At 41.9% G+C, this 22,803-nt stretch overlaps 1 protein-coding gene across 1 annotated transcript; it reads left to right on the top strand.

Annotated features, from left to right (window-relative positions):
• The first annotated feature begins 225 nt into the window (after nucleotides 1-225).
• CNN3 (calponin 3) lies at nucleotides 226-22,782 on the top strand. The gene is made up of 7 exons (XM_082766489.1): nucleotides 226-404; nucleotides 17,078-17,199; nucleotides 17,624-17,690; nucleotides 19,152-19,289; nucleotides 20,164-20,280; nucleotides 21,036-21,182; nucleotides 21,673-22,782. Exons 1-7 carry the CDS (start codon nucleotides 348-350, stop codon nucleotides 22,018-22,020), a joined length of 996 nt encoding a protein of 331 aa, XP_082622615.1. The 5' UTR covers nucleotides 226-347; the 3' UTR covers nucleotides 22,021-22,782.
• Nucleotides 22,783-22,803: the final 21 nt, after the last annotated feature.

Genomic DNA, 22,803 nt, shown 5'->3' with positions numbered 1-22,803 from the left:
GGTGCCGGGCGGGCAGCGCTGCCGCCGCTGGCAGCGGATTCCTCGGCGTTGACGTCTCCCTCCCGCCCCGCTGCGCTGCGCTCCCCCTCCAGCGGCGCCCGGCGGCGGCGGCGGGGCGGGGCCGGGCTCTCCTCGCTCTCCTCCTCCTCCTCCTCCTCCTCCTCCCCCCGGCCGGCCCGGGAGGGGCTCCGCCATCCCGGCGCCGCGATTGGCGAGCGGGCGGCCGCCAGGGCCGCGGGGCCGGGCCGCGAGGGAGGGACTAGAACTTTCCGCGGCCGCGGGCGGACTCTTCCCTCAGCCCCGCCGCAGCGAGCGCCCGCCGCCAGCGCCCCCAGGCAGCGGGGACCATGACCCACTTCAACAAGGGGCCCTCCTACGGGCTGTCCGCGGAGGTCAAGAACAAGGTAGGCGGCGGGGCGGCGGGCAGCTCGCCGCGGCTTTGTCCGGCTCCACGCGGGGCGGCAGGGACGGAGGGATGCGCACGCCCCCGGGCGGGGAGCGGAGCGGAGCGGGGAGCGCTGCCCGGGTGCGGGGCGGCCCCGGTGCCCCCCCCTCCCCCTTCCTCCGGTCCCGGTCCCGGTCCCGGTCCCGTCCCGGTCCCGCCGGAGCCGTGTGGGCGGGGCCGCGCGGCGCATTCCAGCCGCGTGACATCATGGGCACGGCCGGCGCGCGGCCAATCAGCGGGGGCGGCCCCGCCCCGCCCCGCCCCGCCCGGGCACACAAAGGCGCGGGGGCGGCACCCGGGGGGGGGGGGGGCTCGGCCCTGAGGGCTGCGACAAAAAACGGCGAAAAAATATATTAAAAAAAAAAAAAAAAAAGTGAGCCCTGACGTCACCTGCGGCCGCTTCCCTGCTTGAATGATGCCGTGTGTCAGATGCCCTTGTTTGAAATCTCCAGTGCTGGTCCCCAAGCAGTTTTATTTTCCTACAGAAGGCAGGCGTGCTGATAGCTGTGCTGCCTGAGGGCCCAGCTCTGCTGGATAGAAAAGTCTCTCGGTTTTGGTTTTTGTTCTTCATTTTCTCATTCGGCACTGTGTTAGTGTTCAGAGAGACCTTTTGTTTGCTGTGGTATTTGGATAGATGAATGTAACATGTCTTGATGCTGCCTAAGAAATTTTTTAAAATTTATGTTCCAGATTCTGGCTCTAAGCTTCAAATCCTTATTCAGTTCAGTTTGGTGTTCAGGGATGTATATATTTTTTTAGTTTTCTTCTGAGGCCCTGCCCTTCTCTTGTTTTGCTCCTTACCTCAGGTGACCGATGAGGTACCTGCTCCCATTACTGATCTCCTTCCCCCTCTCAACCAATAAAGGGTGGAATTTGGGTACTGGTTCCCAGCTAGAAGGAAACTTGTCTGCATGAGAAATGTGCAGGTAGTCAAACTAGCATAATCCCTTTGAAGTTGGTTCCCTGTTTACTTGAGATCATAGCCGATACTTGATCCAAAACAAATGTTCGGCGAGGAGCCTTTTAAGTTGCTTTAAGTGGATAGTTTTTTCTGCAGGCGGGACATTTTCTTCTGAAGAAGTGGGACGGTTTCTGCAGTGCATGATGTTAGCGTAGCTTGAGACAATGATTAATGAATTAAATAAAGCTACAAGCTGGAGTTTTCTTGGTCTCTGACTTAGGACCAAGGTAGCAAGGCGTTAGCAGAAGCTTGTGCTCCGTTGTCTCACGGCATAGTGCGAGGAAGAAACAGGAACGGGTAGGAGCCGAGCAGGCTCGGGGTCGCTCAGCTGCTTCCTCACGGCTCCACCCTTCCCATATCAGCCGCATTGGGATGGAGCCTTTATCTATCTTCTCCCTCCTCTCAGCTTTGGTGCGTTGCCGCTCCATCCTAGCTGCGCCTGGAAGAAGGATGGCAAAAGCAAGGTGTGGGTGGGGAGTCAAACTTGGTGTGGCCTTCGGCAGTCCTGCATCTCGCCTCCAGTCTCCACCATTCCTCCCACACCGCCACCCAGCAGGGAGTTGGCCTCGGCCCAGGCCATTTTCTGATGCTTTATAAAAGACGGGGAGTACCTGGAGGGAGTCTGGCTGTCCCTGCAGCGGTGACCCCGAAAGGCCAAGCGCTGGCGACACGCAGGAGGCAGGGATGAACAAAACATCACCAGGCATGCAGGAGGGCAGTGGCGCTTCCTGCTTTCATTCTCAAGGCCAAATATGAATTAATTAGCATGAAATAAAGTCTGTGCTGAATTAAGACCAACCAGACCTAGGTATGATTATTATGTTCCTCCTGAAACTGCTGAGGAGAAAATTCTTGTACTGTATTTCACTTGCTACAGGCCAAATAAAAACAGATTTAATTTCTTCATCCAGAAATTACCTTTTTGTGAATACTTTAACAGGGAACCAGATTCAAATTACTGCCTTTCAGACTTTATACCTTTGTGATCCAGTTGGCTCAGGATCTAGGTGAAGTTTTGTCTGCCTCTAGCTGGCCTGCTGGGTCCTTTCCCTCCCCTTTCACAGTCTTCCTTTCAACATAAAGATAGTAAATACCCTTTTCTTTTTAAAAAGTAACTTAAAACCAAACTATTCCAACTGTACACTTTTTTCCCCTCTTTTCACACTTCTTATATACTATTTTCCTTCAGCAAACCTTTAGTTTTGCTCACTGAGCATTCTTAGGAACCTTATATAAGAATTTTTGCTGCTGATGAAACGTATTTCTACTAACATTTATCTGTAATGACATAACAAAAATTAATAATAAGGCAATAGTGAGGCTAGAGGCAATGAGAATGCTTTCAGAGCACAGGTGATGCTAACTGACAGTGCAGGATTTCTGCTTGCCCGTTCTCTTGTACAGAGTACTCTAACCTTTAAAGAAATAGTATCTTTAATTTACGAGTTATGAATTAAACACAGGTGATTAGTTTAAAACAAAAACAGTCTGGCCTTTCCCATGATACACATCTTAACAGTTTGTTGCATGGAGAGTAAATTAAAAAAGCAGTATTTTGATGCTGTCAGAAACATTACAATAGAAGTATTGTACGCTGAGGTTTTTCACGGGGAATTTCAGAAGCAGCAAAAGGGTTTTAAAGGATCAAGCGCTGAACTCCAGTTTGCCCCAATTAATTCATGGTTTCTGATCACTGATCGTTGCTCTTGAAGTTAACATTTACCAGCTAAATATAAGGTTCATTGTGCACAGGACTGATTTTGTTCTCTTCATGTCTGATTTCTTTATTTTTTTCCAAAGAACTGTGAAATTTTTCCAGCTGGATCCAGGCTTTAGTAACAGATCTGCCATTCAAATGAACTACTCGTAACTTCGTCTTTTATATTGATTGTCTTCCAGAAATCTCAGAGCGCAAATCTTCAAGGATTTTATTTTTGTGATATATGTTCCCAAACCTCCTTTATAATTGTAATGTACAAAGATGAATGAAAAAAATCCACTATAGATTTAGTTAAGAAGTCTGTCCACCAGATATGCAGAATGCACCAATGTAAGAAGAGCATGGTACTTAGTGGTCTGCTTCTGATAGCGAAGTCAGCACAAATCTGACCACAACCCACAAATGTTACAGTGGCTATTCCATAGCTAAACTAACGTTCAGTCCGTTTGGCACAACAGCTATATGTACCACTTAAAACACATTACTGATGCAAACACAGGAAAACTTGCATTTTGTAAGTTAGTCTTGAAATGCCAGATTTTTTAATGTATCAGCAACCTAGGTTACTTCTAAGCTACTTAAAATATGCTTGCTGGTTACTTCTTTCCAATGCTTAGTTTTACTTTGACTGATAATACTAAGTTTCAGTAACTTAGGTGCAAGGTCACTTAGAAAATGGTCCTGCCACGTGCTTCCCTTCACATCCAAGTCACGCGTTGCTCCCTCTCTGGACAGAAGTCTCACGCTTGTGAGCATCCTGGGCATGAAGAGCCCTCACACCAATTCAGGCGGCATGCAGAAGCCTAATCAACAGCTACATGTTTAGTTTAGATCTCTTTTTCAAAGGGGGAAGGTCTTCAGACAGCAGGGAACCTGAACTGTGGTGTCTCCATCCACTGCTGTCTTCTCCCTGCTCTGTCTCCGCGTGCCCGACCTGTTTTTTGTCACACTGCTCACTGTCCGAGGACAGGCCTGCTCTCCTGAGTGTCTCTCAAGCACAGGTTTCCAGTTCACTGGGCATTGCTTAGAAGCGTTAATGCTAAAGCAGCAATAGGTGGCCCTCCTAACAAGCTGGTGGCAATGAAACCTGCGTAGTAGACAGCTCATATTTAGAATATTTCTCTGTGATAAGCAGAGAGACGTATTTTGCCATGGAACTGTTTCCCTTGCCAGCTAACAGGGATGTGAGCACCCAAAGCACAAGCCTTGTTTCTGTGTGCCGAGCACTGCCCAGCCTGCACCCTTCCCAAGCCCACGGACCCTTCCTCAGCCCACCCGGGTAGGCCCGTCCCATGGCCACGGGTGGCCCCACACGGCTAGGGGGAGGCACGCCACAGAAGGTGGCTGCCAGGAGGACGTTTGGCCGGCACTGCTGGCACCAAGGATGTGACGGGCGATGACTTTACCACATGGTTTAAATCCCCAGCAAACCTCGGCGTGTCGCTGTCAAGCTGACCGCTGCTTTTGGTTGTCCCGATGTGTTCCTAAACTGGCCGGGAGCAGCGTCCCGCAGGAAATCCTGAACTGTGGGACTTGTGTCGGCATCCTGCGTAAAGCCCTGCACGGCGGGTGGAGGCTCGGGTCTGTCCCTTGGCTTACCCTGTCTTTTCGGGGAGGAAGGTGATGAATGGCAGAGCTTAGCTGGGATTAGCTGCTGCTGCCCTGTGAATGCGCCTCTGAGGCGTTCTGAGATGTGAGGCTGGTTGCTCCATGCTGGTCTTGTGGTTACCTTGGGCAGCGTGTTGGCTGCACTTCCAATTCAGAGCTGTTAATTTATAAAGTGCCTTACAGAAACATTTCTGGTAGATTAATAAACTTCTCAGTAAAACTTTCACTGGTGATAGAAAAACATAAAATTTGAGCTTAGGGTTTAAGGGTGGGGAATAAGCACCAAGTTTTGCAGCCTTTATGTGCAAGCTAACAGTATACCTCCTGTAGCCAGAACACATCTGAGGAAAGCAAATTGAATTTACACAGTCGTGATGATTAAATACGATTTGTAGTCTCAGAAAATAGAAAATGTAATTTTCACTTCAGTAATACTTGCTTGTTTCAAAAGTTTATTTATTTTTTTGTGTGTATGTGTGGATTCAGAGTTAGACTTGGTTTAGAATTTGGAGAAAAGTACCTAATATATATATATATATTCCAGCTGCTGAGTCAATACTCTAAAAGCTGATGGATGCGTGCACGTGTTGTTTCAGGATAATGGCACATGAGTAATTTTTTTCATCTCAGCTTTCTTTGTAAGTATTAATTCGGAAGCTTTTCCCTGGGTTGTAATTTACCTTGGAGAGTAAAGGATAGACACTTCTCTGTGTCCAGGATTGCTGGCTTCGGTAGCTATGTAACACCGTATGCGCTGTGCATCTGACACATCCTTTTAAGGAAAACTTTTTAGAGATTCCCATCCCCTATGGAACAGTACAGGAAAGGCCTTCAGTAAAAATGGGCCTGAGGCCAGGACACGTAGGGCAATTTGAAACAGATTTTTTCTAAGTGAGATCATGTGAAAATCCCTCTTTGTAAGAGGGACTCTTTTGCTTAGAAATGCTTTTTGTAAGTGTTTGATTCTACACAACTGTTAACTTGTATGGATATATTCAGCAGCAAACGTTCTCTTTTGGGTAAATATTTTTGGTTTTGCAGTATTGCCTCAGTAACGTATGTTGTTTCTGTTTAATTGGATTGAATTACTTTGTGTTTTTCTCTACCCTTTCGACTTTCTTCAGGTGGGTGGTTCTATGTTCGTGTTTTCTTTTAAAAAATAAAATAAAAAAACAACCCTTCATTTTTTCTTAAACCAGTGCCGATTTTATTAGGTACTAGGAGGGGAGACATAGTGAGAATTCTTACTGCCTTTATAAAGCCATCTCTTCCCTGAAGCAGATGAGATTCTGGTGTTTCCTTGCTGCCCTGAAAGGTGTTCGTGAGGGTGGGATCTGCTCTCCTGCATCAAGGACTGAAGAGTTACAGATCAATGCCAAATGAGCCTCCCTAGCTCGCCTTGTATGCTTGGACCATGGCTGTTCCCAGAGTGAAACCAGACATCACAACCATAAAAGCTTTACCTAGCTTTCCTGTTAAGAAAGCTCTCCTGTTATATTGCTTTCCTGTTGATATTTCCACTGCTACAGCCTCTTATTTATAGACAGATAGTCTGCTCTTAGTTCTCCTCGTTATGCTTGAATAAGAGTGACTTAACTAAAGTGTTTTTCTGTTGTCCCTGATCCGTTGGCTAAAAGCTCCCAAGTCTTGCCAGCAAAAGACGAGGCAGAAAGAACAAATGCATACAGGAAGGCGTTCGCTTATCCCCAGAGGCTCGGGGTCAGGGGCAGCTCTGCCTTGGTGGTGAGCGGGGACCCCCGCGGCACATTTCCCATCCATGCTGAGCAGGGCCAGGCCAGGAGGACAGGAGGAAGGCCCACACGCAGCCCCCAGCCCTGCTGCACAGCAGCTGGGGCTCGTGGCTGCCTGTTGAGTGCTGAGCTGCCACTGCTGGGGCTCTGTAACACCACGCTGCTCCTGCTCGAAGTGGCCCTATCTATAGCACAGCTGGAAGTCACTGCAGCGTTAACTCAACAGAGCATATACAATTCAGACGTCTATCGCTAAATGTTCTTTGCAGATTTTTGTAGGAGGCTGTCCCCTTACCTTGCTGAAATTCTTGTAGTAATCATGGCCAAATAGAAGTAAACAGTTCAGGAAACTTTCTAAGAAAATAAAGACTACTGCCTCTTCATTACAGCCTATCTGGATAGCACCCTTTATCATTAGTAAACAATGGCATGAAAATCGTTGCGATATGGAAAAGTACCTCTCTTTTAAAATAATGAAGTGGTTTTAACAATAATTTTAAAAAGATCTGTAAGATTAAACATCAGAGAGAGAGAACTGGTCTTTTAACGGGTGGAAAAGAACTGGAACAAAACGTGACTAACAAAGGTAGAGTTCAGTCAGGGCACCCCAGCACTTTGTTCTGCAGAAGAATGATGGAACCTTCAGCACTTTAGGTCAGGGACCCCTCTCAGTTACACTTCATTTGTAATATAGCATTGCTCTGCTCTTGGTTCACCTTGTAAGTTTGGAAAACACCCTGCACACCTCAATTCGTTGTAATGAGACTACAACTTACCTTGCAGTATCCAGAGTTTGGGATGCTGTGCATACGTGCAACCCCTACCCACCCCTAGTGGTGCTGACTATTGATAATCCTGTAGGATTATCAGGGTCTTTCACCATCTGTGCCATTCACTATCTGAGCAAAAGGAGCTGGCAGGAAGTTTCCAGAAGACCAACCACAACCTGTAAAATGAAATCTGTTGTATGATAGGGGGAGACCAGTAACTGCCCCCTTTTTTTTGTTGTTGTTGTTACAAGCTATTTCTGCCCAAGGTGGATTTACATAAATTAGCAAGGAAGAAACCGCTGAAATAAATCAAGGAACGTGTTTTACCTGTAAAGTGCAAAAAAATCTATATGCCCTTTCTGAAAGACTTTTCATTGGTTACTAGCAGTAAAACCACAATCTTTAAGTTTTTAACACTTTTGTAGTATATACCATTCACAAACATTTACACATGATTAATTAAGCATGCGTATGGGTTACTCTCCATTTGGATTTTTGACCAATTCCAACTCTTATACTGCATTCTGTACGTATGATGTGAGTACAGCTGGATTTGAATAGAGATGAAAATTCAGTCAGGTGCCAGAATAGCAAATAAAGCAAGTGAATTAAAATAAACAAGTATCGTTATGGTAGTTTTCTGTGTAGAATAGATCATCTTAAGTTCCATGCTAAGAGTGTGGTTGTATCCAGTGGTGTAAATGAGCCGTTTCAGATCAGTGTGTCCAGCATCCCTTCTGCTGGGATCTTCATACTGATTGGAAGACATAATTGAACTTACTTTCACCATTTTTTCATGTTAAAATAAGTCAGTTATTGAAATGCCTTAGTTTGAAAAACTAACATGAAGAAATATTCTTCCAGTACTTGCTTAATTGCTGAAAAATCCTGCCTTAGAACTTATTACAGGATGGTTAAATCCGAGCATCTTAGTGGTTTGACTGTCTTTAGTACTTTAACAATAGTACTTTCTTTCACACTAGTTATAAACTTCCCATATAGCAGGTTTGTGGCTTGATTTTCACATAACTTAAAATATAATTTAAACAAACAGTTGATCCAAAAGTTCATCATAAACTTCTTAAAAATACCTATTCTACCGTCTGTTACAAAGATTTTATGATTTCTACAGAACTGCCTACAGGATCTGTGTAAACAGGGAAAGTGTCATGCTAAATTTCAAATGGTCTTAGCATATGTTTTCTTAGACTTTCTTGAGTAATCTTCCAGATTTTAAATGGTAGACTTTTAAAGATGGATATTATTACAAAATTAAGTAAACATTTTCTAATATTTTTCTACTTTTTTTTTTTAATATCACAGTAATTGCAGATCATATTCTTCTTGCAACTCCTTCTACATGGTTAAAGCGCAACTTCCCTGGGTGGCCATATCCAGAATATTCTTTGATGTTTCCTGGAATACAATCAACATTTTTTATCTCCTACTGGGACGTTTTAAAAGCTGTTCTACTGGGGGAGAAAAGTATGTAAACTTGAAAGAGCGCATGATTTTGTGGATAGTTGTAGCAGCAGTAGAGAGTACTCCCAAATAGATATAGTGACCCTTGGTGCTCTTGCTTTCTGGCTGCAGGCTGTCCAGGCTTTGAGAACACCGTTCCACCAGCACTACCGCAGGAGGAACCTCAGGAGACACTTTCTTGTTTGCTACTAGGGAAAATACGACGTTCTCAGAATTTTTGATATTTGATGTTTATGTACCGGGATGCTCAGTTAGATTCTGTTTTTCCCCCACCCATTAAACAAGCAATTCACTGGTCTTTCTGGACGGCATGGTAACAGTATTTTCAGTGTATGGCTCAGCGCTTTTCTTTCAGAAGTAGTCACTGCTGCTGCTGGTGTGATCTGCACCCATTTATTGTTGTACCAGAGTTCAGTAATATTGGGGAAGGGTTCAAATCCAAGTAAAATCTGTTCTCAGGAGGTAACAGGTCTTTGTGCATTGATTGGGATCAGTACTGTCCTAACTGAGAAGAAACTTTACATTCTGGTGCTTTTTGTGCAGTGAAAACTGCCATGGTTTAAAATAATGGGTAGTGAGTATTACTGAAACCATGTTCTGTAAAGAAATTCAAACTATTCAGAAATACACAGAATAAATAGTACAATGCAAACAGATTTGATATCAAGAATAATAATGTATGGTGACAGGAGCAGATTATAGAATCATAAAACGGTTTGGGTTGGGAGGGACCTTAGAGCCCACCTAGTTCCAAGCCCCTGCCATGGGCTGGGACACCTCCCACCAGCCCAGGTTGCTCACAGCCCCATCCAGCCTGGCCTTGAGCACCTCCAGGGATGGGGCATCCACAGCCTCTCTGGGCAGCCTGTGCCAGTGCCTCACCCCCCTTTGAGTGAAGAATTTCTTCTTAATATCCAATCTAAACCTACCATTTTAGTTTAAAGCTATTACTCCTCGTCCTATCGTGTTGCTGCAGTTGGAAGTAGAAGCTGATCAATGAGGAGAACAGGAGTTACAAGCCAGAAATCTGACTGTGACAAGAAATGATTACGTGAACGCGAGGGGAAAAAACTGTGAAAACAAATGTCAGTGTGAGAGAGAGCTGCAGTAACCCAGCTGCACAAAACAGGGTAGATGCAGTATTCACTCTGAGGATGGACACGAGTCTGAGTTAGAGCAGTCTGAGGGAAGGGATGGTAACATCTTTTTCTTGACTGGCTTGTAAGCTGTCACAAAATCGTACTGGACAGCCAAGGAATAGAACACATAGTTCTTCCAGCCTGCTGCTCTGGCAGCAAAAGCCCATCATGACTACAGGTATCTTGTTTGTAAGATGACTTGGAAACTGTGAGGCATGGCTTGTTCTTACTTCACAGAGCTTCAACTTGTGCAGGTGGAAACAATGCCAGGAAATTTGGATTAATTCTCATCCATTCCTCTTTTAAGATTTGTGATCTAAATTATGATTTACAGAGAAAACAGTGAAACATGAGTGAGTTACCAACTATGCTACAAATAACAACAACAACAAAAAAGTTTAATATTAAGCAAGATGGGTACAGCTGTAAAAATTTTGTGCTAGATAGTGTGAGCTCTATCTAGCTCTCAGTGAGCTCTTTTAACATTAGTTTTACACACTGTTTTCTGCCTTTCTGTACAACAGTCCATAATGACAGAAGAAAACTGTGTGTTCAAACAGCAGGGTATGCTTAATGGTGGCTTGCATTTTGTACTGTACCTTCCCATTTATTTTTCATCTGGCTTTCCGCATTTCTTCTTACTTTTGGGTTTCTCATTGCACAAATATGCATCCCGTGACATCTGTTTTTGCATGGAGCCCTGGTCAACATACATAAAATTAACAGGGAATTTTAATTTGTCCTTATGGTGAAAGTTCATTGGGTTGGTAGCTCAAATGACAAAAGGCTCCACTTGATGGTGAGCTTGGTGCTGTCACTCCCTCTTCTGCCCCACCTTCAGTAAAACCAAAGCTTTGTAGTTTCCCACTAAGATTCTTTGTCTCATTTTAAAGGTTACACACTTTATTTTATTCTACAACTAAAGCACTTTGTTGACAGACGTACTTGCTCCAACTAGAAGCCTTGCGCTGAGAAAGGCTGATTATATCTTTATGTTACTCTCCCTTAGCCCTGAAGTTTAGATACGTACAATAATCAATTTACACTTTCAACCACAAAGTTTTAACTCGCTTGTATAAAAAGCAAATCCAAACAACCTTAAAAAAAAAAAAAAGTGGGAATTGGAAATGTTCTGGAACAACAGGCAATGAACACAACAGGGCAGTTGAGATGCAAGGAGCAGGAATGCTGCAGAATAGTTTGGGATTAACCTTGTAGTCTGCCTCACTCCCGCTTTGACAAGCACTTGCTCTTAGGGTTAAAACTTTTGACCAACGATCAGTTTTTCAGCTGTTTTCTGGTACTTCAAGTACAGCATGCTGCATGCTAAAGGCGTGACTCCTGCTGCGGGGGCGTGAGGCCTGAAGCGCAAGTCAAAAGTTCCAGAAGAAGGAAGAGTTGTTGGCAGATGTAACGTGATAGGGAACTTTGGAAGTTTTATCTTCTGGAACTGTTCTTTTTAACTTGCTAAATTCTGTGTTTGTTAGTCCCAGTGACTTGTAAAAAGGTATGCAGCCTGTGTAAACCTTTTCCTGAGATACCGTTACAGTATTTTTCCAGAGCACAGCAGCAAGATAGCTGAACTCGAACCAGAGATTTGGCGTATCTATAGCCTGTAACGTGCAGTGTGTACCGTGTAATTTGGAAAAGATTATTATAAACGGACAAATGAAAGTCCATATGAGATCATTTATGGTGTGAAATACTTGTTAACATTATCACTCAAACTCAGCACCCTACAAGCACATGCAGTAACTCGAGTGATCTGCCTGCATCCCTCGAGGTTGGCAAAGATAACTTTGCATTTGTTTCAAGGAATCCATACCCTTGATAAAAACAGCGATGATGATTTCTCTTGTACTAAGGATGGAGGGAGGTTTTTTTACACTGTAAGAGGTCCCAAACGGGAAAGTCCTACCTGAACAGAACAAGATGTGAGGATCAGAGAGAGTTCAAGAATCCCGAATTCTCTGTTTGCCAAAACAAGCATATTATAAGTAAGCATGGATAGCATGAAATACTGCAGTAAGTTTATCCATGTATACCATCACCAAAGCATATTTCACTGTACATCTAAGTATTGTGAAGTTTCTATAGGAATCAAGTTTAACCCAAGCATTTTAGCCTAAGGCATATGTATTGGCATACACGTACATATATCAGGATGCCTAGTATTATATGCGTGTGACATTCAAAGATGAAACTTGGCATTTAAAATAGGAATTGCTAGTAAGAGTAAGAGCTGACCTATTGGTACCCCAAGTTCTAAAGCCAAGTCTGCTCCTTCCGCTCCAGAAAGACAAAACAAATAAGGAAGCAAAAGCTTAAAAAAAAAAAAAAAAAAAAAGCCCCTCCACCTTCAGAACTGAAATGCATCAGTTTCAGGTTATAAAGATAATGTGCTTTAAGTTATCTGTAATAGAAGATTACTATATGGAAGAGATTTTACCTAAATTTCATACTGTGTTAGTAATTTTTTTTTTCTTTCCTGTTTCTGTGCATCATTAATGAGGCAGTCTTCTATCCTGGCTCTGTAAGACAAGATTATATACAGGACAGACTCAGTACAGCAGCAGCACTTAAGCACCTGAAACAGCTTCTGATAAATTTAAATCCTTTAATAAAATGTTAACATTGTATGACTGCATGTGAAGCTCAAGAAGACAAACGTAATGTCTATGATCTCAACTGGTACAAAAGAGTCAGCTCAAAATGTTCTTTTAAAGCATGGAGAAGTTTTCCTGATTTCCACCTCCGTCCCAAAAATTCAGATACAGCTGGAATGTTTTGCAGAGATGCAATTAACTGAAGTATTTTATACAGCTCTATTTGAAAAGTACTTTTTTTTTTTTTAAATGAAAAGAAGCCAGTCCTAAATGACAATAAGATCCTAATTTTTCTGCAGCCTCCTCTTATGACTTACAGTAGCAAAGTGAAACCTACTTAGTCTTCTGAAGATTACCGTAAAAGTATCATATTTCTACTTAGAGTTAATCAGAAAAGTTGTCTTCAGTTGTCAAAGTATTTTTTCTGTGCTGAAAGCGAAGCCAGCTCTTCCATATTATGAACTTTACTAATAGTCAGGAGCTTGTAAAAGGCAAGTAACATGTACTTGTTTCCTCCCACAACCATAGAGCACCTACAATTTTTCACCACTTGTGTAAGTTTAGTTTCCTTTCAAAGAGGCTTCTTTGAAATCTGTATCTCAGAAGTAACAAGAACAATAGCATCTATAGCTTTGTATCTTTCAAGAATTACAAGAACAAAGTAAAGAAATTATATTAATAGTTGGCTTCCTGCTGTTTTTAAACCAGATTTTAAATTTTTATATCCATTGCTACAATTGGATCTTTTCTACAGTGTTCTGACTGGTACCTTTTTTCGATGGCACTGGTGATGAACACTTTGAATTAAGGTGCTTAGCTACTGCTATCATCTTTGCTAGACGGTGCTTTCTTTTTTTGTGAACATAAGTTTTAAGCATCTTCCATGAAAGTCAGTACTTTAAAAAGAATCAAATGTTGGCATGTTGATAAGCAGTAATGGAAAAAGCCATAAAGTTTTTCATTTATATTAAAGCTTCCAACTTTCCCCTCACAGATAGCAATCAAAGGAAAACTGGAACAACTGATAGTGATAGACATGCGGAAAATATGAAGTATTCACCAGTTTGGTGTTGCATAACTTCTAATTGTGTCACTGGGAGTAAAAAAAAAAGCTAACAATTCAAAGTAAACATAATACTTTGCTCCTGGTACCTGACCCAGGCTCTTCCTGCTTAACTCCTTCTTGTCATACGTTTAAGCCAGATTATAAAAGGTTTCCATGTCTTTACCTTTCAGATAGAGTAAGTATAACTTTCAGAGAAACTATCACCACTCTTTACTTTCTGTAACCTAGTTGCCCACCAGTTCAAATACATCAAAACAAAACCTTTGACATATTTAAATCAAACCGCACAGTACTTACTGAAGACAATGCAGAAAATTTTCAGATTTAATAGCAATGCTTTTAATGCCAAAAATGCAAAGCTTCCTCACGTGTTTAAACATTTATTTCCTATCTGTATTTAAGCACAGTAGCGATATCCCCAAGAAACTTTAAAACCTCTTGAAAAACTGAAGATTTTAACACACGTGAGAGTACTCCAACATAGAGTAAATATTTAAGAGACATGATAAAATTCCATCTGATTACTTCCAAGTTACCCAAACAGTGGGGGTTGTGGTTCACTATTCATCTCAGTTGTAATCTCAAATGTGGAATGTACTTTACATTATATGAGAAAAAAATGTTACCTTTCTTTTTCCTTTATATACTTGCAAATAAAGACTGAAATAGCCACATGTAGAATTGTTTGGTGGTACTCTGTCTAGTAGACTTTATATTTATTTATTGTAAATAGGGGGAGGGAGGAGATGAGTGATCTTTGAAGCGCGTCCCTTGATCGCCAACTTCTCTATAACCTCATTTACTTCCATGCACTGGCAATTTTTTTCTTCTTTTAAAAGGAAAATAAGTTGTAGAAAGACAACTCCAGTTGTACCCTTCCAGCTGCAGGATGGCTGACCTATCACTTAGCATTGCCTTTAAGCTACAGTGAAACAAACTGCCTGAATTTTGAGGTAGCATAAGGTTTGTTACATGTCTAACTATAACTAAAGAATAGCGGAAGAGAGCATAAACCCCTCTGTACCCATGTGCGTGTTAGAGCTGAGATTTTCATGTTGTGTGAACCATCAGCACAGAAGCAGCCAGCCTGCACAGTTCCTTCCCCTACCCGGAGTACCAGAATGGGCCGCGTTCAGGCCTCCGCTGAGCTGGGCATTTTGGTGTATTACCTACAGCACATCTCGTCTGTACATCTAACTTCAGATTTTGTCTGTGTGCTTCAGTAAGGTCTCTGCAGGTCCTTTAACACATAATAATGTCATGCTACATTTTAGTCTTTGGGATCTGTCTCCTCTGCCCGAATACTTTGACACACACATACAAAACGATTGATTCCGTTGTTTCTGAGATTGCAGCTCCGCTGTGAGTTTGGCGCAACTCAAGCAGCTTGTTCAGATGTTACTAGGGAGACAGACCCAGGGTGTGATCACACAAGCCTGGTTTCCATAGGAATCAAAAATAGCCATGAAAAGTCGTTTGTAAGCTAACCACCAGGTCAGGAAGGAGAAAGACAATAACCAACTTCCTCATACACCATTTTCAAGACAATTAACCTTTCTGGTAGGCCTCCAAAAGGGGCTACCCTCTCCTTACAATCTCCTATTACAATCACTGAATAATGTGGTAGCACTGAGTCTTGGGCTAAACTTAAAAAAAGGGCAAGAGGAGTATTTCTTAAAAAAAGAAAACGAGACAAAAGTGGTGGCTTTTGGCTGTGAACTTAGCAGCTAACTTTTCTAGTCCACTTCTCATCTTAGCTATGTAGTATCTGAAAAGTATGATTAAAGAAAGTCATTTTCCTCACGCTGAGCAGGGTAACCTGAGCTTTCTTCCTCTTTTCTTCGATAAGAGAGAGCACTTGATTGTTTTAGACCACCATTGGTCTGAGCATTGAGGTACGTATTTACTGTCTTGTGCAGAACACTGCGGAGTTTCACGTATTAATCAATAAGGGAATTATCCTGATCTGTAACTAAGGCACCAGAGCAGCACTATTACGAATAGTTTAAGGAAAATAACTATTACTCACTCTAGTTTCTGAAGTAAAGCCAGAGATACGGGAATTTTCCATTCCCCTTAGAAGAAAAATAGAGAACAACATACTGTAATTTTTCAGTTTGGTCAGTTTGGAGTTGGGGATTGCTAATGCTAGCCAAAGTGCAGCAATTTCCTCTCTCCCAGTAATTCAGATAGATTGGAATTATAATGTCCTGCACTATAAAATGGTTGCTAATAATGGTCTTAGCCTTTCTGGGATGGAGTCTATATGCAAAAAGTATGAAACTTACATTGTGGCATGAACGTCAGTGGCGTTACCTGAGCTTCCTGTTAGGAATCTGTAAGAGACCAGCGGCCGGCCGAGGTGTCAGTGGGGAGTGCTGCAGGCACCCCTGCGCTCGCCTGTCACTCACATTCCTTGTGGCAGCTCCCTCACCCCAGTCCTGCTCACTGACACACGTGGGACGACTTGTAATGCAGGTGGAAGGTGTTGCCAACCTCTGCCCTGGAGAGGTTGGTTATGCCATAAAGTCCTGCGCTCAGTTCACTTGTTGTGTGTGCAGAGAAAGTAGCAAGTTATAATACTAAGGATTGCTTCCACTGAGGTAATCCCTTCTCTCCAGCTTGCGCCAATGCTTTTCAGCATCACCTGTGAAGAGCAGGGATGGGGAGCCAAGGGCAGAGAGTAGAGCCTGCACCGTTGAAGTGTGCTGGTTTGCATCAACTTCCAGCGGTGAACTCTGAGTATCTGGAAAAGGCATTCAAGTCACCTTGCTAACAACTCTTGGCCTCTGTTTGGTGCCTTGAACTTCAAAGACCAGGCTTCCTCTCTCCACCATAATAGTGTACTAACTTTGCAATGAAGACATGAGATCACAGCTTATTCCATGTGCGTCTTCCAGCAAACCCAAAGAAAAGAGGAATAGCAGGGATACTGACTCCTAGCTTGGGGGTGGGCAAACGCCACACACAGCCCCCAAATTCCCTCGCAAGGTAGCTCTGGATGTTGTAGCAACAAGGGGGAAAGCTAACAAGCCATGTCCATTAATCATAATCTAGGTAAAGAAGCAAATCCACCATAATCTTCTGGTAAATAACATCAGATCTATTATGCTAAAGTTCCCATCTGGAAGTCTGTGCTGGAGCAGTACTACTGATGCTGTGGCAGTTAAAAATTCTTACTTCCATAAAACATTATTTCACTTCTTACTTGCTGCTAAAGTACAACTTAGATGTAATATATTTTTTTTTAAAAAGTCCTTATTCCTCTGCAGCTATCAAAGACTGTTCACAAGTTCTAGCAAATCTTACAGTAGGAAGAACTGTTAAAAGTGCTTTAAAGGACCATTTCCGAATAAACATTTAGTAAAGCCATTAGCATTGTAGTAGAAGGAATAAAGACATGTATCTGTAGCCTGATCACTAAAATACCATACTAAATAAATGCTATGGCATACTCTTTGAAACAGATTTGGGAGAAAGACTTGCAGTTTTCTCTTGTGAAATAACTTTACAACTGCTTCTGTTACAGATAGCCCTCAAGTATGATCCCCAGATAGAAGAAGACCTGCGTAACTGGATAGAAGAAGTTACAGGACTGAGCATTGGAGCAAACTTTCAGCTGGGACTAAAAGACGGCATAATCTTATGCGAGTAAGCATTAAGTAACCTTATTTTTAGCATTTTTCCACATTTGCAGAACTGAAGAGGGACTTTCTGAAGATTCCCTTCAAACACAACAATGACAGTCAAAGATAGCAGACAGTAGGGTGGGAGACAGCTTCTTTGAAATTGTGGAGAAGAATGAGAAATCTCCTTTATACTTCAGCAAAGATAAAGAACTATTTCTAAATTTAACAATGAAGCTCTTTTCTGTGATAATGAAATGGCACACAACAATAATGACTTGTCTGTTAGACTTGTTAGACCTGAGGCACTCTGTATAAATCAAAAAACTAACAATTTTGATTAAACTAATGCAACTAATAAAGTATGAGTGAAAATATTATATGCCTGCACAGATGATATAAGGATGAGATTTATTGTTTAAGCATTTCCCTTTTTTTCACCTCCCCAGGCTTATAAATAAGCTGCAGCCAGGATCAGTGAAGAAAATTAATCAATCAAAACTAAATTGGCACCAGGTAAAACAACAGAATAAAACCCCAAAACTACACCTCTAACCCCTCCAACCCCAAAACAGTTCTTTTGTATTAACAAATTTCCTCTGAATATCTACACCTTAATTCTTCATAGCATCAAGTTTTGTGTACGTGTAGCAAGATACACACAGCAGTTGAGATTACTGCGTACATGGAGAGCATTCAACAGGAGAAATTCTAATAACTAAGATGTCTCATAAATGGCAGTTGTCTATACATACTTAATAGTAGTGCTGTTAAATGAAGTTTTAAATGGAGAATGAACATAGAGCAATATAGCAAGGCTTTTTCCAAGTTTAAAACCAACAACAGCTGTCCTTCTGTCTGTCTTCCTTCCCCCCCCCCCCCAAAAAAAAAAAAAAAGAGAAAAAAAATGTTTTAACCCAACAAAAACTAGAGTATTCCATCCAGACAGTGCTGTAAGGCTCTAAGGTCAACAGCTTGGCTGTACCTGCACATTTGAGGTCACCATACAAAGCATCCTCCTGAGAAGGCAGCTGGGGGACACAGGGGAGGGAAAGGACCCAAACGGTCTCAGAGGAAGTACTTGTGTAACAAAACTCAGAAAACACATGGTGCAAACTACAGTGTGTATCTGAGTTCATTATATCCAGATTGGATTTCATATGGGTGGTCTGCCAAGCACTTTTTTTTTTTTTTTTAATCCCCAAGAGACTACCAACAGCACCATGCTTTTAGAGCATGCATTGGAAAGGTTGCTGGTTAGAGTTGGCTGCCTTTACTGATGCTGGATCGAGCTCAACGCTGCTGTGTCAGCCTCTTATTTTATTGGTACCAAACACTAATAAATGCAGGGGATTTTTTTATTTTTTAAGTTTTAATCTCTTACAATTCCAAAAGGAAAGATGAGTTTCAGTCTTCACTTATGTACTCCCTATTACTTGCCGTTTTCTATAGTACGCAGTGCTAAAAACTAGCAGTAAAACCCAAAAGCTTGTCTGAATTTTTTCCAGTAGGTGATCAAGAGAATACTTTCAGACCAAGTTTAGCGTTCTTACTAACCACACAGCTATGTTTTTGCTTCTTTTACTCAAAGTTATCAATTGCTAAAGTCAAACAGCATTGACATTTAAGTAAATTTTTCCTATTTGAAGGTTTTGAATTTGGATTTCTCTTGGGACACAGTTGAATTCTGTCATTACAACCCCCCTCTAACAGATACTCGCTGATAGAGAAATGCTAGACTAGACAAACCCTTAAACTGATTTCAGAAGTTTTCTGTAAAACTTTCTGTAAAACTACAGAAAGTAATCTCAAACTCCTCATTAGTCACTCTTAACCAGGCCAGCTGTTTTGACAAACTTCACAAGGCAAAGAAGGTGTGTAAAGACAAAACCAACACCAATAAGCCGTGAAGTTACTTAAACTTTGTTTCTGAACTGAAACACTGAACAAAAAATGGCTTTTTTTGTTTCTGTTTAGCTGGAGAACATTGGGAATTTTATCAAAGCCATTCAAGTCTACGGCATGAAGCCACATGATATTTTTGAAGCAAATGATCTTTTTGAAAATGGGAACATGACTCAAGTACAGACTACTCTCGTGGCATTAGCAGGTCTGGTAAGTATTTGTACCCCTGGCATTGGTAGAAATCCACATGCCAGTCAAGATACTCTCTTGCCACTCATTTAAATACAGAAAACAGCATCCAGCCTATCAGGAGGGGATACATACTATCTACTAGATAGTTGTTCTTGAGATGGCTGTGTCTTCATTCCTTGAGCAAAGGCTAAAATTATGTTTTTTCAGGGAGACCTTATAGTGGCCTTCCAGTAACCTATAGGGGGCATACAGAAAATCTGGGGGACTCTGTCAGGGAGTGTAGTCAAAGGACAAGGAGTAATGGCTTTAAACTGAAACAGGGTAGATTTAGACTAGATATAAGGAAGAAATTCTTCACTCAGGGTGGTGAGGCACTGGAACAGGCTACCCGGAGCAGCTGTAAATGCCCCATCCTGGGAAGTGCTCAAGGCCAGACTGGATGGGGCTGCGAGCAACCTCGTCTGGTGGGAAGTGTCCCTGCCCATGGCAGGGTGGGTTTTAAGGCCCCTTCCAACCCCAACCATTCTATGTTCCTTGACTGCAGATACACAGAACCAGGGAATATCACAAGAGAACATTAATGCCTGCAGATTGTCCTTCCCACTCTTACAAAAGATACTTAGATAGCTTGGGAGTGCCACCTTCAAATGGTGATGGAAACTGTTATCTCCTCCCACCCACAATATAGGGAGTTTCTCATACAAGTTAATCCTGCTTGTAGCATCATTTGAGAGACCAGAGGATCAGGTACAGAGGCAGCCTGCCTTTCAGCCTAGGTCCCTGTATAATAGTAGCAATTTAAGTAGCAGAAACTATACTTTTAATGCATACTTCAAGTAGCAGAAACTATACTTAATACGAAATACTCCTATTTTCCTTCCCCCCTAAATAGGCAAAAACCAAAGGTTTTCATACTACAATTGATATTGGTGTCAAATATGCAGAGAAACAAGCACGAAGTTTTGATGCAGGAAAACTAAAAGCTGGTCAAAGTGTAATTGGCCTGCAGGTAAGTAAGAAATTCATGTTTGCAGATACTCTTAACAACTTTCTTGTTTTGATTAACTGATTTATTCTGTACGCAAAATAAAAAAAATAAAAAAGCTGCAGTTAGAATATGTTCTTATCATGGAAGGAGGTGTGAGGTTTTAATTCCTGTAAGCAGTTGATTGCTGATTGCCTTTCTATGCTCATGTGACTGTCTGGAAGGTTTTTCTGCTTGTTCTAGATCTGGTAATGAAAAGAGTAGCTAATATTATCAGTATTATCTCTGTCCCTGACAGCGGCTTTAAAATTAGTAGGAGTCTTTGGATATCAAAAGCTCCTTATATGGTAGAAGATTTTTTTTCTCCCCCCCTCTCTCTCCACTTTCCATAATAGTCATAAAACCCAAAATAACTGACATAAAATCCTAAAATTCCTGTGGTAAACAAGTTGTGGCAGTGAAATTGAATCTCTACTGTCCAGAGTAGAAGCCGATTATTATATTTTGAAGCATACATTCATTTCTAACTGCATAGGCAGTTGGGCAAATGCCAGTCACTGAAATGTGTTAGGAGGACAGTTGCTTTATTTTACCTTTTGAAGCTCAGTATGGAGAAAGGGTAACTTATTACAGGTAGCGGTCAAGCTACATGAGAAAAGCATGCATTGAAATTACTTTTTCAGTCAGCCATCAATTACCAACTGTATGTTTCCTTACAATGGTGCTTGCTGTACAAATAGATCTCTTACTCTGTCTACCTCTTCCTTCTCCCCATAAAGATGGGCACCAATAAGTGCGCCAGTCAGGCGGGCATGACTGCTTATGGCACTAGACGACACCTCTATGATCCAAAAATGCAAACTGACAAGCCATTTGACCAGACAACAATTAGCCTACAGATGGGCACTAACAAAGGAGCCAGTCAGGTAAGGAGGACTGCGTGTGGTATTTCTAGAACAGACAGAGCTCCCAACCTGGGAGAGTCTGCAGGATGGGCAAGTGAGTTCTGTGGAGTAATTTAAGAACTTCAATTTCTTATCATTAACCAGTGTGTTCTGTGCTGAAAAATCTTCAAGCATAAAGGTGACCTGGCACTTTTAGAATTTTCCGCTGGCTGTGTTGTATCAGGAGAAAGCGGTAACTTCATTTCCAGTACTAACTAGACAGACATAAAAAAGAAATTACTTCCTGGGCACTACCTCAGTTCAAACAGTATATTCTTTCCAAAGAGGGAAAAGTCCCTTTCAGCAGGGACTTTCTTCCTAGACTTGCTTACTAGTGAACACATGTGCTGTTCTGTCGTACTTAAGTTTGTACTTTCTAGCAATTCCAGTAAATCATGCACGTTGTAATCATAAACCCTGTAACCGCAGCTCTTTACCTTCTTATTGAACCTCTACAATCCTGTTTCACTAGGCTGGTATGCTGGCACCAGGTACCAGAAGAGACATCTACGATCAGAAGCACATACTGCAACCTGTGGATAACTCAACTATTTCATTACAAATGGGTACCAACAAAGTAGCTTCACAGAAGGGAATGAGTGTGTATGGGCTTGGACGGCAAGTGTACGACCCCAAGTACTGTGCTGCACCCACAGAACCTGTCATTCATAATGGCAGCCAAGGAACAGGAACTAATGGGTCTGAAATCAGCGATAGCGATTATCAGGCAGAATACCCAGATGACTATCATGGAGAGTACCAAGATGACTATCAAAGAGATTACCATGGTCAGTACAGTGACCAAGGCATTGATTATTAGATTTGCATCAAAAGTTCAGTATTAGTCCATTATTTTATTCAGTAAGAACGAAACTAGCCTTGTGGAATTGTTACCTGTCTTTCCTACACACTATGCTTAATGTACCTAAAGAAATACTGCCTTACGTACATTCCTTTCTCCTTTCTCTGCCCTTTCCCTGTCTAGTTGCCTTTAGTGCTGTAACAGTTGTAGTCTACAGCATAAACAATAATTGCATATGAAGTAAAAAGGAATACTGTGAAAGGGGGAGTGCTCTCGTACAGCCAGGCCTTCTAATAAGAAGCTATGCATTTTTCACAATCTACTCAAGTAGGTTTACATACCACATTAAGCCTTCATTTGACATATTTACAGCTTTTCTGTTTTCCAGATGAGATAAAAGAATTTAATGCTTAAAATTAAATACGGTCTCTGCCAATTAAGTTTAAGACATCACACTAGTGATTTAAATATCATTACTATGTTTCTACGGTATTGTTTGCTAATGGTAAGTCCTGCATTAGACATAAGTGTGCATTTGTGATCGTGTATTCATTCCATTATCTAAACTGACCAAACTCATAGAAATAGTTGTCTTACTAAAAAGGGAGCTTGTACAAAGTCTTGAGCCAACAGAAGTCCATGTTTGATGGTGCATTTACCTTTTATTGTGCCATAATATATCCATGTAGAAATGCTTTTTCTTCCTTGAACTGTATTTATTGCCACTTCTCAAACTGATCCCAGTGTATTTTTATAAATAAATATTTTTTCTTAAAGGTATGTAGAGGATTCTGCCTCATT

This window comes from Aythya marila (genome assembly GCF_965140915.1).
Source record: "Aythya marila genome assembly, chromosome: 8".
NCBI classification, from domain to species: Eukaryota; Metazoa; Chordata; class Aves; order Anseriformes; family Anatidae; genus Aythya; species Aythya marila.
This window is presented reverse-complemented; position numbering and strand designations above follow the sequence as displayed.